Source organism: Acomys minous (assembly GCF_964271855.1).
Source record: "Acomys minous genome assembly, chromosome: 16".
In the NCBI taxonomy this organism is placed as follows: Eukaryota; Metazoa; Chordata; class Mammalia; order Rodentia; family Muridae; genus Acomys; species Acomys minous.
Window position 1 is genome coordinate 8974275 of NC_140498.1, and position 14930 is coordinate 8989204.

The 14930-nt window shown below is 46.2% G+C and overlaps 1 protein-coding gene across 1 annotated transcript; it reads right to left on the minus strand.

Annotated features, from left to right (window-relative positions):
- Positions 1 to 580: 580 nt before the first annotated feature.
- On the minus strand, positions 581 to 12519 carry CDRT4 (CMT1A duplicated region transcript 4; the record flags this gene model as incomplete). Its single annotated transcript, XM_084762297.1, has 2 exons — positions 581 to 975; positions 12372 to 12519. 2 exons carry the CDS (start codon positions 12517 to 12519, stop codon positions 581 to 583), a joined length of 543 nt encoding a protein of 180 aa, XP_084618423.1.
- Between the last annotated feature and the right edge of the window lie 2411 nt (positions 12520 to 14930).

Consider the following 14930-nt stretch of genomic DNA (forward strand, 5'->3'; position numbering starts at 1 on the left):
TCTCAGAGGTGAGGACATGTTCTGAGTCAGAAGCACAAGCTGGGCAAACCTACTCCCCACCTCAGAAAGACTGAGCTTTACCCCACATCTCCCTTCTGCAAGCATCTAACCTTCAATAAATCCAGGGACAGTACTTGCTTCCCCACAGGGGCTACCTCTGCTGATAACTGGATTCTCATACCTTCCTGCCCTGGGTAGCCACCTGGTTAAAGAGACTATTAAATTATGTCGGGTAAGCCACTGGATTCTCATACCTTCCTGCCCTGGGTAGCCACCTGGTTAAAGAGACTATTAAATTATGTCGGGTAAGCCACTGCTACAGTTCCTGCCTGCTATCTAGACGTGGGCAAGCGTGCCTGTAGTTAGACCTTCAGCAGCTACAGCTGCCCCACCCCCAACAGACTGCAAACACCCCCAGAACAGTTTCTGATTAGGTCTCTGTCTGCCAACCTCTGTATAAATGAGAGCAACTGCCAGTGTCAAGGACATGATGTAATTTGTAGCAAATGTACCATCGTACATTCTCAGGGGATGGCTACAAAGCTCTCTGCTAAACCTTGGCATGTATCTACTTGCTGGCCTATGGTAAGCCATATGGGAGCTTCCTCATGGCAGGTCTCCTGGAGAAAATGATCTTGTTGTAGTTTGACGTGGGCCCCTCTCTGGCTTCCACCCGGTATTGTGCGGGATCTGGGATGAATGTAGGTTCCCACAGGGTCCCTGACAGGGCATCCTTCAGCATGAAGTCTCCTGAGGACCTGGATGGCTTCTTCCTCTTCAGATACATGAGGCTAGGTTTGCTCTGCCTCTTTGGCTTGCGGTTTTCCTCAGCAGCACGCATGGACTCCAGCTCTCGGGCTCTGCTTTTGTCAATGAGTCGCCTGACTGCTGGAGAGGTGTACGAGACATAGGCTGGCCAGGGCTCATGTTTTTCAAACAGTGTCTGAGGGAGTCCGATGCTTTCTGTGAGTCCCACTAGAAGAGAAATGTAGTGGTTTAGAAGCATTTGTAGGCTCAGTTATCCACTCTGTCAAAGCATGCCAAGGGGCTGGGACCATGGCTTGAAGTCTTCCCCCTGCATCTAGTGAGAGTAAAGTCCAATCCAAAGATGATAAACAGAATGGTATTCTATAGACTACATCAATTAAGGAGCAGCAGAATACTACTAAAGAGAGAGAGACCTGGAATTGAGCAGGCTCGCTTTCAAATGTTGTTATCCAGTTATTGGTTTCAGCCCCGAACTCTATTGTCCTCAACTAAATGTCAACGGCATAGAAGGCCTATGAGCTGTGATCCCTGAGTGTTAGCAGACGGTTCGTTCCAGGGCCTCCCGGAATCACCAAACCCTATACATGTTTGAGCTCCTTGTTAAAGACTGCTGTATGCTGGTCATGGAGGCTTGTAGCTGTGAGATCAACACTCAGGAGGCTGAGGCAGGTGGGCCACAAGTTTGAGGGCAGACTGAGCTACATAGACTGCTTTAAATATGTTTTTCAGATGCAGTGTTTGTATAGGACCGGAGTGTATCCTCCTTTGTGCTTTGAACTCACCTCTAGATAACAAACTCCTACCACAACTAACAGCTGGATGAGTGGTTCTTATGCTGAATTTTGTAAAAGACAGTGGCAACTTTTAAAATGTTTTGGATGCACCACTGAGTTCAAGGACACATACTACCTGGATACGTCCTGTTCAAGATCTGTTACAGCTGGGAAGTACATAGCTTAGAGCACTGGAGTTTGCTGGTGGGATGTTCACACTGAGTGCATGAGGCCAGTGTCTGAGACCCAGCGCTGCCAAAAAAAAAAAAAAAGAAGTGTTGGGGGGGCGGGGGGGCGGCAGCTTAGACCTAGAACCCCTGAACTTAGTACAAGGAAGATCAGGAGTTGGAGGCCAACCTGAGACACTATCAAAACAAAAAGAAAAACAAAACAAAACAAAAACAAACAATAGCAGAGTAGCTTTAGGACTTGGACCATGGGCCTACTCGACCCAAAATAGGATGAGCCTCGCCTTATTAGCAGCACTGCCTTCTTAGAATGAGGCCACTTCCCAAAAGCTTCCTTGAAGATGAGCAATATATTTGTGCCAAAACCCTAGCGGTCTGTGACAGGCAGTAATCATTAAAGAGCGGCTGTTACCTTCCAGCTGTGTCTCCAGACACGTGCTATAACTCAAGTCCTTACTGCAGCTTATAATATAGACGCTCTTCCTATTTAATGGAGGGCAGGTAAGTTGTGCAGCACGCTAATGCTGGGTCTGAACTCAACAGTAGCACATCTCTCCCTTTCGGCCGCTGCCCAGAAGTTCTGATGTTTGAGACCGTGGTGGGGAGCTTTGCTGAGAATTCTACCTGCCTGGTTTGCTTGCTCCTTTGCAGGAACCGAGTCATGTTATTAGTGGCTGTTGCTAGTCTCAGCTAGCCTAACTTTAAACCTTATCGTGGGTACTCATACATAGGAGAAAACTTAGTGGATACGGAGTTAGTGCAAGCCGCTGTTTCAGGCCTTCGTGGGTATCCTGGGACACATGCCCTGGGGAATGGAAACCACTGTATACAGAGATTCCCCCCCCCCCCCATGTTGCCTTGGAGATGTTGAGAAGCTGGAGTTTGTCTGGAAACAGATCTGTCAATAAAGAAAGTGCTGCAGAAGGGTTCCATATTGCTACAAGGGTCCTTATTCCACTGCCTAAGAAGACACATGACATCTCCTCTCAGGAAGAAAGACCTATGAATGGATGCTCCAGGGACAGACTTGAATGTTGCTTCCTCCCTGCCCTGCCCCCTCCTTGGATCCTCAAAGCAAATGCAGAGAAAAATATTATAGGTTAGGCATTCATGTGGCCATGGCTGAAGCTTAGCAAGCAACAGCCACGATGTCTGCTAAGCATGTTGTGTTCCAAAGGACGATGATGCACTCGGTGTGTGGACCACACTGGGTACCACCCCATCCCCAATGTGAGCAGCGGTGCCAAGTCTGCCAGCTGCAACAGAAGTGAGCCATGCTGTGACGGCTTGTTCACGTGTGGACTACCCACCTCTAACATAGGTGCCACGTTTCCACACCTTTTGTTCTCCCAATCCAGGAATTATTATGGAATTTGAATATGTGACTGACAGAAACTTTAAAGTCTGGTGTTTTTGTAGAAATAAATTATTCATAAATTTCAACATTTTGTCCAAAACACCTACAAATGGCATCGCCCTGGAGATTTGTTCATACTAAAAACAAAAAAAGAAGGGTGGCCTCGTTGAGGTAGGGGTGGCCTCGTTGAGGTAGGGGTGGCCTTGTTGAGGTAGGGGTGGCCTTGTTGAGGTAGGGGTGGCCTTGTTGAGGTAGGGGTGGCCTAGCTGGAGGAAATGTGTCACTAGAGTGTGAGCTTTGAAGTCTCAGAAGCTCAGCAAGGAAGGCCTAGTGTCTCTCTCTCTTCCTGCTGCCTGCAGACCAGCTATAGGACTCTCAGCTCCCTCTCCAGCACCATGTCTGCCTGCATGCCGCCATGCTTCCCGCCATGATGAAAATGGACTACACCTCTGAGTTGTAAGAGGCCCAAGTAAATGTGTCTCTTCACAGTAGTAGAAACCCTAAGACAAAACAAAATCGAGTTTTTGTTCCAGGTCTTCTAGGATTCTCCTCGGAGTTTCAGTGGCAGTATGCCACAACAAGGCATTTTAAAATACAGTAGCAATACAGCTTTCAAGGCTACAGAGCAAAGAATACTCAAACTGTCCTCTAACCTAGAAAGTGATTGATACTTGAGATAATTTTAAAGTAAAATTTAAGGCATCTTGTTTTTACCAGCCATAGGTTCTCAAATTTTAAGATCATCTATTCCAAGCTCCCCCAAACAGAAGGCATCCAAGTGACTAGCCAACACTTGTCTACCTGCCTCCAGCGACAGAAGGCTCAACTTACCGTACATGTTTGTGTAAAGCTGTTAGAATTTATGTCCCCTACGTAGTCCCAGATGGTGGAAACACACACCCTGGAAGGTGATAATATTTAGAGGATTGAGAATAACTTTTCATCCTTGCTTCTAAGTTTCTAGTTAAGAAGCCTAAAGCATGTGGAGAGGCCAGTTTTTAGTGTACCCTGTTCTAGCACCAGTGTGCTATGTATAACCTAGCACCTTGCACACTGTCTCACTGGTCCTCTGCACCACAGCCCAGAGTGGTTGGGGGCCAACGCCATAGAATGGTAGCTTTTTCACAGCCCTGCTACAACAAGCAAACCAGAGAAAACCAATGGTCAAGACAGTTTCAAAACACATGGGGAGGACTTGTTTGTTGAAAACGACAAGAGATAAATAGTTGACATAAGTTTGAAGACAAGCTTTGGCCTTTCATAATTTCCTTCAAGCCTAAGACAAAGGTTCTATTTTTGTCTTCCTGTAAATGAAATGCAAAGCTACGGTCTTCAGACAGAAACAGCATTGATGGGAGGGGTGGGAGGGCACACTCAAGCAGCTTTCTTGTTACTCTCACAGACACCGAGGTCCATGTTCAAGCAACTGGGTATCCGAGGCGAGAGCTCTCCCCAGTCCCCACAAAATTTATTACACCATTTTTACATTCTAGTCTGAGATTCTGAGCTTCAGAGTTAAAGGAGTGACAATGACCCAGAAAGTGGCGTAAGTGTGACAGGGATTCCTTAAATTGTCAGGGCCTTGGTCGTTACTTATGAAATGAAGACTGTAAGCATTCTGCTTCAGTCGGCCTGCCTGTGATGTCATTGCTTACCTGCCATGGGGGTGTGGCCTTGTTCAGGGCCATATAAAAGGACAAACCCTCCACGTGACCTCTCTCTACTCTCTCTCTCTCTACCCACCCTCTCTCCTCTCTACTCCCCTCTACTCCACCTATCTCTCCTCCCTCCCTCTCTCTCTCTCTCTCTCTCTCTCTCTCTCTCTCTCTCTGTCCCCTCCCTCCCTCTCTCTCCCCTTCCCCTTTCCTTCTCCCCCCCCCCCATGCTCACTTAATAAACCTCATAAAATATAATATCTGTTGCCTGGAATCTTATTATCTTATCATCTTCTTTTCTTATTTTTTTTAATCATAACAAAGACAGCAGTGAATTCCTGCCCTGCTGCTCTCAGGGAACATTTTAGTTGGTGTTTCTATTGCCTGCCATGAGAGGTAGAGCAGGCGTGGTTGTTAAAGCTTCCCAGAAAGGCAAGAGGCTGGATTTGATCAGGGCACTATTGTATGAACTATTTGTATTGAAATATCCCATGGAACCCCGTTATTATGCACAAAAAATATATGTGCATGTATTACGTATTGGCCAAAACATTTTAAGAGAGCTAGCTTCAATTGTAAACTCGACACAGCCTGGAGTCTCCTGAAAGGAAAACCTCAATTGATGAGTTGCCTAGATCCAATTGGCCTGGGGGTAAGTATGGGATGGGTGCTGTCCTAGTTGTTAACTGGTCCAGGATCCCAACCTGCAGGACAATGCCATCACTGGGAAGGTGGTCCTGGGCTGTGTAGTAAGAGAGCTGGCTAAGCACAAGCATATGACTAAGCCAGCAGCATCCTCCATGGCTCCAGCTTCCCTCAGTGATGGACCTGGATGTGGGAACCAAATAAAGACTTTTGCTTTTGGTCTTCATCACAGCAACAGTGATGGCGTGAACACCTGGTGATTCCAACACACAGTACAGCTTGTGACTAGAGGCACATGACTCTATCCCCCCCCCCCCAAAAAAAAACACTGAGGATTTGTAAGGATCTTTAACTACTTCGAGACAGGAAACAGGACCAGGAGGTTGAGACACTAGCTTTCTCCTGGTGTTTGTTCTGTGCTATATCTTGGTGTCCTTTAAAACACTAATGGGGCCAGGTGGTGCTTTTCCACAACCACATACAATAGTGGATGGACTTAGATCAAAGGCAGAAGCCAGCCAGTGGCTTCTAGCACTGCAGTGAGGGAACAGCAGTGTGAATAGGATTCTCCAAAACTGATTACCTCACTCTCTGTCTGCCGCAAGCTGTGCCCTTATCTCAGGAAGCCATCTTACAAAAGGATTTTGTGGTTCCAGGCAGGATTAATGGATTTGTAGATTAGTACAAGTCAACTCCACTCAGGCTTTTTGCCTGATACTGTAAGATAGTGTATACTCATGAGTGAGATGCTCGCTTCACTTGATGTAGGATACAAGAATCTCTCAAGATGTTAATAGTAGTCATTTAAGAAAAAGAGTGGCTGGAGAGATGGCTCAGAGGTTAAGGGTGCTGACTGCTCTTCCAAAGGTCATGAGTTCAATTCCCAGCAACCACATATTGGCTCACAACCATCTATAATGAGATCTGTTTACATAATAAATAAAGAAAAAGAGTGGCAAAGTCCAGGACAAGGGCCCCACATACAGCTAAATAGCTTACTCACCTCGAGCATCACCATGTTTAGGATCTACCTTATATAAGATTGCAGACATATTGTCAACCCGGCAAAAGCCTTCCCAGCAGTATTTCTCGGGGCTTTTTATATGTTGACTAGCTTTGTAGCCTTTCAGTGAATGAGAGTACAGAATGGATGCACAGAATGATCTCCTTTGACCCGTGGATCATTCATTAGGCAACGGATCTCATGGAACTAGAAATCAATGAATCACTCATGCAGGTTTTTAAGCAAAGTCCTTCCCCAGCCTGTGGACTGCATGCCTCAGAGAATGCTACAACGTAAGAGCACAGAAGGGCAAAGATGCTGGACGTATAGCCAGCTCTGTCATTACTCTCCCCTTCGGAAATCATTCTCAGAGGCGCACGAGGGCCCAGTGCTCCCTTCTTCTGCCTCATCTCTCTCTCTCTCTCTCTCTCTCTCTCTCTCTCTCTCTCTCTCTCTCTCTCTCTCTCTCTCCTGCTATTGTCTGCACACTTGTCTGGCCAGGCCCATTTTCATCCTCTTTCCCAGTACTGACCCTAAAAGTCTCCTCTGTCTCAGGAGGCTCCTCTTCTCTGGGGAGGCCTGCTGCAAAGGCTCACTTCCGCTCTGCGTTTTATCTTCCTCGGCTGTCCATTTCCTTCCCTGCCTGGGTTCTTTTTCTACTGTCTGGCCACTCCCCACTTACTTTTGGCAGAGGAGGAAGCTGCCATTAAGAGCAGAAGCGTCTTGGAAAATTGATCTCTGGAGTGTTCCAGGGTGGGGAATCAACACAGTGCAGAGCATACTTTCAGAGGCTGGTCTTCAGCCAGAGTAACCTTCTGGGAGCCCACCTTTCTCCCTTGTGCACACCAAGGGCCTTCACAGAGTGCCTGCAGTTCACACCTGGAGGAAGTATGAGTGCCCACCCAACCAACCTCTGCCTCATTGCCCTCTCTCTGCTTTTTCACCCACCTACCACCCCCAATGGGCTCTGGAGGAGGGGCACACAGGAGAGCCACAAGATATGCTGAGACGCACCAGAACCCCTAGAGCTGTGAAGCCAGAGGGGTCGGGAGGGACAAGTTCATCTTTCAGGAAAGAAGAACATTGTCTGTTCTTCCCCCTGTGTGACAATCCATGGGCTACCTTCTCTTCCTCAACACTGCCTCTCTACACATTCTCTCAAAAAGAGAAAACAAGTCTTTTACTGCACTCTCATATGGATCAATTTGCAAATGGCGGACCACTTCGTTAGTGGTGAGTTCTGACACAGACCAAGCCTCTTCTGTGGAGACTAAGGATCCACTACTCTATCTGGGGTGTGCTTGTGAGAGTCTAGTCAGAGCTGCCAATCTTCTAACACAGCCTGCCATGATTGGATCCCACCTATTGTGTATGGGAGGAGCTATGCTTCTGGGTAATATGTCTATAAGGCACATACGTTCTCTAGCAATTGATGTCATAACTTTCAGGTAATTTGTTTCCAAGCATGGAAATAGTCTGTGTATCTGCAAACATAGAACTGCCGGGAGAAGTTCTAAGCATTGCACAACTATCTGAAACAGTCATGAGCATGAATAATATTATTAAAGAAGCACTCCCTCTCACAGTCAGTTTCTTCTGAAGATGTAACATGAAGACCTATCGGGCATAAAGCACACGTAGGCTGTGTTATCTGTAAGACAAGTTCCAACTTAAAAGTTAAATTTCCAGAACAAACTAAATAGGCACTAAGGAGCCTGTTTACCTTTTCCTGCACGGACATTTAGGGTAGACTTGTACATTCGTTTATCAGCTAGTCAAAAAGAAAAGAAATATAGGGAAACAACCCTAAAAGCCCATAACCAGGAAACTGAACATGAAAAGATTCAGGCAATCTGTGCCCAGAGACCCCCTCACTGCCTGACAGGCGGCTCCTGAGCAAAGGAGCTGTGAAAATGCATGGTCGCACAATGACCAATCAATCAGAAAGAGGAAGTCCTGCTCACACTGGAACAATGAGGGTATTGTGAACCCAGAGAACACAGGGGGAAACAGCCAGCATTTCCCAAAGCCAATCTCAATCAGTGGTCCAGGCCGCCTCCTCAACGCTCAGGGCTTCAGAAAGGAGGCCAGGAACCCAGACTTTGAAGAAAGTGGCTGGCACTTGAGATTCTTCTAGAAGCAGGGAATTAAGGCAATCACTCATTCCTGGAAGATTCTATTATTCTACCGTTATTGATAGTTGGGTCCCAGCTCCTGCCAGAATGTGACAAAAGACTGTATCACAAAATACACTCAACTCTGTGGTCACAGGTGACTCCAAACTATGATTGAATCAAATCCCCAGTTGTCTGGGGTGAATGGCCCACAGTTGACCCACAATCCAAATTGTCACACTGAAAGTGGAAGAGTTTCCACATTGTCACAAATGCCCTTCATGCATACCCGGCAATAACTGTCACCCTAACACAGCCTACAGGGTAGAAATAGAAACCAAAGGATGGTGCAGCACTTGGCAAAAAGGCCACGCCCAGAGCGCGAACCTGAGCAGTGTGCAAATTGGAACGTGGTGTCAAGCGCATGGGGTTCAAAGCTCTGTGTGGAGTTCTGTGTTGTTCCTTACTGCTTTTCACCTGCGGCCTGCCAGCGTGGTTACTAGAGAACTACGAAATGGAAGGAGAACAAACTGCCAGCCCCTTAGAAACGCAGCTGGAGACACGCCCTTGGGAAAACGGTCATCTCTTTGTATACGCTTCCCAAATTTAAGTACATATTTGTCATGTGCATTTTTATGTGTTCTTATAATAGACATCATACATCCGCATTATACTACGTTTGGATGCTAATTTTTTAAATCCCACGATCCCAATGCCACCATGCACATATTATCTCAGCCATCCTCACATACACCCCTTTGAGCCCATCACTTTGCTCTATCACTATATTGCATCTGTTCATATTGCTAGAGAGTCCTCATAATTATTTTAGGGGCTACTCAACATTCCATCCAAGGAAATAACCATTATTAACGATGCCTCTGGTTGGGGACTTTAAGGTGGTTCCAGTTTTAGCCACTGTAAGTGATGAGCGGCATCTTTGGAATGTAACGTTAATATAATTCCTCATTGTTTCGTGGTTCTTCTTGCTGTGTGTAGTTTATAATAATATAAATGTATTTGTAAAAAAATAAATATTTTTTTAAAAAATGCAAGACTCAAACAGCTTTCTGATTTTTAAGAGGCTCTGCAAAGCTAATGCTACCTGCTCAAGATTTCTCCTCAACAAAGATGTCCACTTCCCCTCCACCATGAGGTGAGCTCTGTCCCCCTCCTCCCTCATATTCATGGACAAAAAAAAAAAACAGGTGAGAGACTCTAGGGCTCTGAACTACCAGCCCCAGGTCTCCTCCTCACTGTAGTGCAGCCTACGGGAATAAGAAGAGAAGATGCAATGGATTCTGTGACCAAGGCAGGGTCTCCAGGAAGGATCTTCAGGCTTGAGGACCGTGTAGCAAAAGCCCTCAGTTGCCATTCCTGTCACAGAAGGGTCAAAGAAGGACCTGGGAAGAATCTGTTTAATCCCAGCTGCTCAAGAAGGTTACAGGAAGCAGGGGGACTACAGCCTCAAGGCCAACCTAATAACTGAGTAAGACATTGATTCTAAATTTTTTAAAATTATATATATAATATATAATAAATATAAATATATATATTTAAAGGTAAAAACTTCATGGAGGTTATAAGTCAGGATATGTTATAGCTCATGGAGGATATACACCCTGCCAAGCATGTACAGAGAGCTACAGTCAACCACTAGTACCAAGAAATAAACAAAACAAAATCAAATAAATAAACGAAAGCACCTCAAGAGTCAGCTCATGTAGCTGTGTCTGCTGTGGACAGAGGGAAGGAGGAGAGAGAAGTGATGCTTTTATGAGGCCAGAAAACTGGATCCTTTGTGGTATGACAGGAAGAGGAGCAACAGGAGCAACAGTGAGAAAGTATTGAGAGCTCAAGCCTGGGGAGCAGCATGGCGCCCACTGAGAGCCATCTCCAAGCCACTAGGCCCAAAGTGCCCCAACCTACGGAAGTCTCATTTGGCAAGATGGCAGGGGATTGCTGAGCAAAGCCAAGAACCGTGAAAAGCAAACCAAAATGACAGTGGGCACAAGCTGCTTAGTGAAGAAGCCACCATCACTACACATCCCCACGGGAACAGAGGCCATCCCAGCACTGTCACGCAAAGGTGAATGTCACAGAGGCGCTTACTCAGGTTTCTGAGCCTGAGAAATTGTCACTCGGAGTTGCAGTCAGTGTCAAAATGACACTATAGGGTTCCACTCTCTGTTGTATAGGAAAAGCCTGACTCATAGAAACAGTTGCCAAGAGCCATGGGGAGAAGAAAGGGAGGTTCGTTGGTGGCCTTATCACTCCATGTCTTCAGTACCACTGACACCTTGAAAGTGACCAAAGTATATTCCTCCGACCCATCTATTTTCTGAGAGTAGATTCCAATTCCCTACTGCTCACTGCCCGAGCTCCTCCTGGTGTTGTTGCATTTTATGAAGCCTGTCTGGAAGGCAGGTTCATGTCTGTTGGCACACTGCGCTTGTGAAAGCACCTCCTCTGTCTCCATGCCAGTGTCTCCTAAGGGCACGGCTATCCTCCCTGCTCACCCAAGTGGAGACTGAACTCCTTCACTCTTGCGCCTCGCTTTCAGGATCTGCTCTCTAACCACGTCTTCCTGCTTTATTCTCTTTCTGGTTCGTTCTCCATTTGCAAGCTACAAGTAGAAATATTTGTAAATACGTTCATTTCCTTAACAAATATGTACTGATGGCTCAGCGGTGCCAAGCACCAACCAGCTGTGACACTGCAAACAGGAAAAGAAAGTGAGCCAGACTTGATTATTCCACACTCTTATTTAAAACCCATTACATACTGCCTAAGATATAGCAGGCAAGACTTCCAGCTTTGGGATACAAAACTCTTCAATACTGCACCCCAGTGTCTCTGTGTTGATTATTTTTATGTCAACCTGACAAAGCTAGTCATTTGGGAAGAGGAAATCTCAAGTGAAACAATGTCTTCATAAGACTGGCCTATAGGCAAATTTGCTTGTGGGGTATTTTCTTGATTCACGATTGATGAGTAAGGGCCCAATCCCTGAGCAGGTGGTCCTGGGAATGAATAGGAAAGCAGACTGAGCAAGCAAGCCATGAACAGGAAGCCAGCGAGCAGCATTCCTCTGTGGCCTCTGCTCCAGTTCCTCCCTCCAGGTTCCTGCCTTGAATTTCTGACCTGAATTTCCTGGATGATGAACTACAATCTGTAAGATGAAATAAACCCTTTCCTCCCCACGTTGGTTTGGCCATGGTGTTTTAGCTCAATAGAATCCTAATAAAGACAATGCCCGCCTTGGCTCCTACAGCCGTAAGTCTGCCCTGCCCACACACAATGCGTGTGCATATAAACACATGCATAACACATTAAAATCTGCATATGAGTAACTATATGTATATGAATATATACATATGCACAAGTAGATGCAGACTTGTGTCCATGTATACACATAAGCGCACATACATACACGTGCCTACTTACACACAAATGTACATGTATGTGCACACAGACATGTATACATATGCACATATACTTCACACTCTGAAAATCCATCATTGGTGGCAGAGGAAATGACTCTATTATACATAGCACTTACCACATGATAGGGAGAAAAATCATCAAAGATCAAAAGGCTTGGAATCCACCTGGAGCCATGAGTAACCTGATCAAATTAAATCCTCTGGAAAACTGAGGCTGAGGCTGAAACTAGCTAACACTCAACACACACACTCATCATCATCATCATCATCATCATCATCATCATCATCATCAGAGATCATGATGTCTGAAATTAGCAAACACTCAACACACACACACACACACACACACACACACACACACACACACACACCAATTTACAGAAAGTTCTACCAAGAGTACTTTGTGAAATCAAAGAACGCACCCGGTTTCTCGGCCCCCATACACGGAGGCCTAGAAAGGAGGTACAGGATGTCCCCACTGCTGCTCCCAACCAAGTCCACAGGGTGGGCCTGAAAGCAGGTCTTTGCTCTCAAGTCCTTTTCCTCCCTGGCTTCTCCTTTGAAGCCCATGCCACCATACTACACAAGCCTTTCCCTCACCAGGTGCTGGAAGCCTCCATGACCTGACCCCGGCCCCACAGTCACTAGCAATGTTAGCTCCTGGCCCCGCAGCTTTCGCTATTGGTAGGTTTTCATCTCAGAGTTCTGTGCAAATTTCTATCCTCAACAAGTCTGAGACTCCTCACCTCCACCAATCAATGTCTATCTACCGATCTATCTATCTCCACCGTGTCCTCACTTCCTGCCGTACCCTGCTTAAATCCCATGGCCCCAAATGATTATTCTTGGCAACTCATCTGAGAGGGTTAATCTGCATTGTCAATTTGCTTGGTTTGAGAGTCACCATGGAAGCACACCTCTGAGTCTGTCTGAGGGTGTTTCCAAAACGGCTTAGCTGAACAGGGAAAACCCATTTTAAACGTAGGCATTATCATGCTGCGGCCTGGGATCCTCAGCTAAGTGAAAAAGAGAAAGCAGGCTGACACCAGAATCTATCCCCACACACACTCCCCACCCCTACCTCTCTCCACCCCCACCATCACCACCCCCTGCTCTCTGGCTATAGGTGCGATGTGAACATCTGTCTCATGCCACGGTGGCCATGCCTTCTCTGCCATAGTGGATGGTAGCTCTTCTTATGTCACAAGCCAAAGCAATCTCTTGTCATGTTGCTTTTGTCTGGCTAAGAAAGGAACTAGCACACCATCTTGTCCCTCTGTCTACCACGTCTGCATGACGAACTCCCAGTACCAGTTAAGCAAAAGCTGGTCCTCCCAAAATGCCTCCGCCCTAGCCATCAGACCTTCTAGGAGAGGAATCTGACTGCATGCTCAACTTCCAAAAGAAATGTTAGCAGCTGACATTTCTATGCTGACTACATCCAGCACAGTGTAAACATCTTTGCTAACCCATTCTGCCAAAATTCAATCTTACACCCATCTCACAGGCAAAGAGACTTAGAGCCTGTGGAGTCTACGGAAAAGCCTGTCCAAGGGCACACAGCTAGCAAATGAGTGGAATTAGGATTTACACTAGGGCTGCCCCGCTGCCAAAGGCTTCCTCTCTTATTGCCTCTGTCTCAGAAGCATGTCCCATTGCTCGCCCACCCCAGGGCATCCCCTTTACTGCTCTTTTCACATTCCTGTTTTCCAAGAAATGGCCCCAAACTCCTATCACCTGCTTCCCCCTCTCGTGCTCAGCTACTGTCCACTCTAATTCCAGAAAGATGCAAAGATCTGTGATCCAAGAATGCTTTCCTCTCCCTCTACCCCACCTGGCTGCCATATGCTCTCAACCACTCTGCCTTGATGAAGTGGCCCTATTGCCATCAAAGACTGGCTTTCCACTTAGGCCCCAGGCCTCTACCCCCCTTATCTCCCAACATGTAACAGTCTTTGGTAGAGTTGAGCGTCCTCTACCACTTTTAGAAGTGCGTCCTCACTTAGCTTTCATGACCGCACGCAGGCCAAATCCCTTCCCACGTCACTAGGTGCCCTCCACCTCAGTCTCCATTAGTTATGTCTGCAGCCCTTCTCCATTTCATCCACACACACCCCCAGTGTGACATCAAACAGTTACAAGTATAAATCTAAATGCTCAGTGTACATCTTCATTTATACTAAGGTCCTATCCAAACTTTTAGTGGCCCCGACTTCTCCCAGATCGTGCAAATCGCTGGAAGTACAGAATGACAAATGCAAAGTGGAAAAAGATGTAATGTAAGTTAAGTAGATAGTCCTGGAGTAACAGAAAACCAGGACCTCCAATAAAAGGCAAGAAGAGCAGTGCCTCCATCCCTAAAGACCAGGAAAGACGTCATTTCCAATCGGGGAGAGATCTGTAATTAGTCATTTTACAGGAATCTTTCCAGGTATGAATATATACAAATTAGTACACAGCAGATCAGAACTGCTAACCACATAGAAAATATGCATGGGTGCCAATGCCAGGAAATCTGGGAGTCCAGACAAAAGAATTTTCTGTTGGGTCAGAAATCCAACTAAACAATAAAGATTTTTATGTGTCTCCTTGGCATGATGGAGGGATGCATCAAATACTTCTAGGATCCAGGAACAAGTCCTTTGCAATGTCATGTGGGTGTCCTCTCCCTGGCAGAGGCTTGACCTTTGAGAGAAAGCCCTCTCCCTGGTGATCTGAGGGGCTACTGACAGAATTCACCAGTGTTCCCACTGTGGTTATATCGCACATCGAGCAACTCATTTTGAATAAAGGGTAGCATAAAATTAACAATGTGAGTTCAAGAAAGGTCAGGGACATGGCTTGCAACAGAAACAAAATACTTAAAAATCATAAGCTCAGGGGTCCTCACTTTTAACACAGAGGTAGTGAGAGGACTTATGGGTTCCCATGAAGATTTAATAAGCTAATTCACATTAAGTACTGAACACAGACTTAGCCGC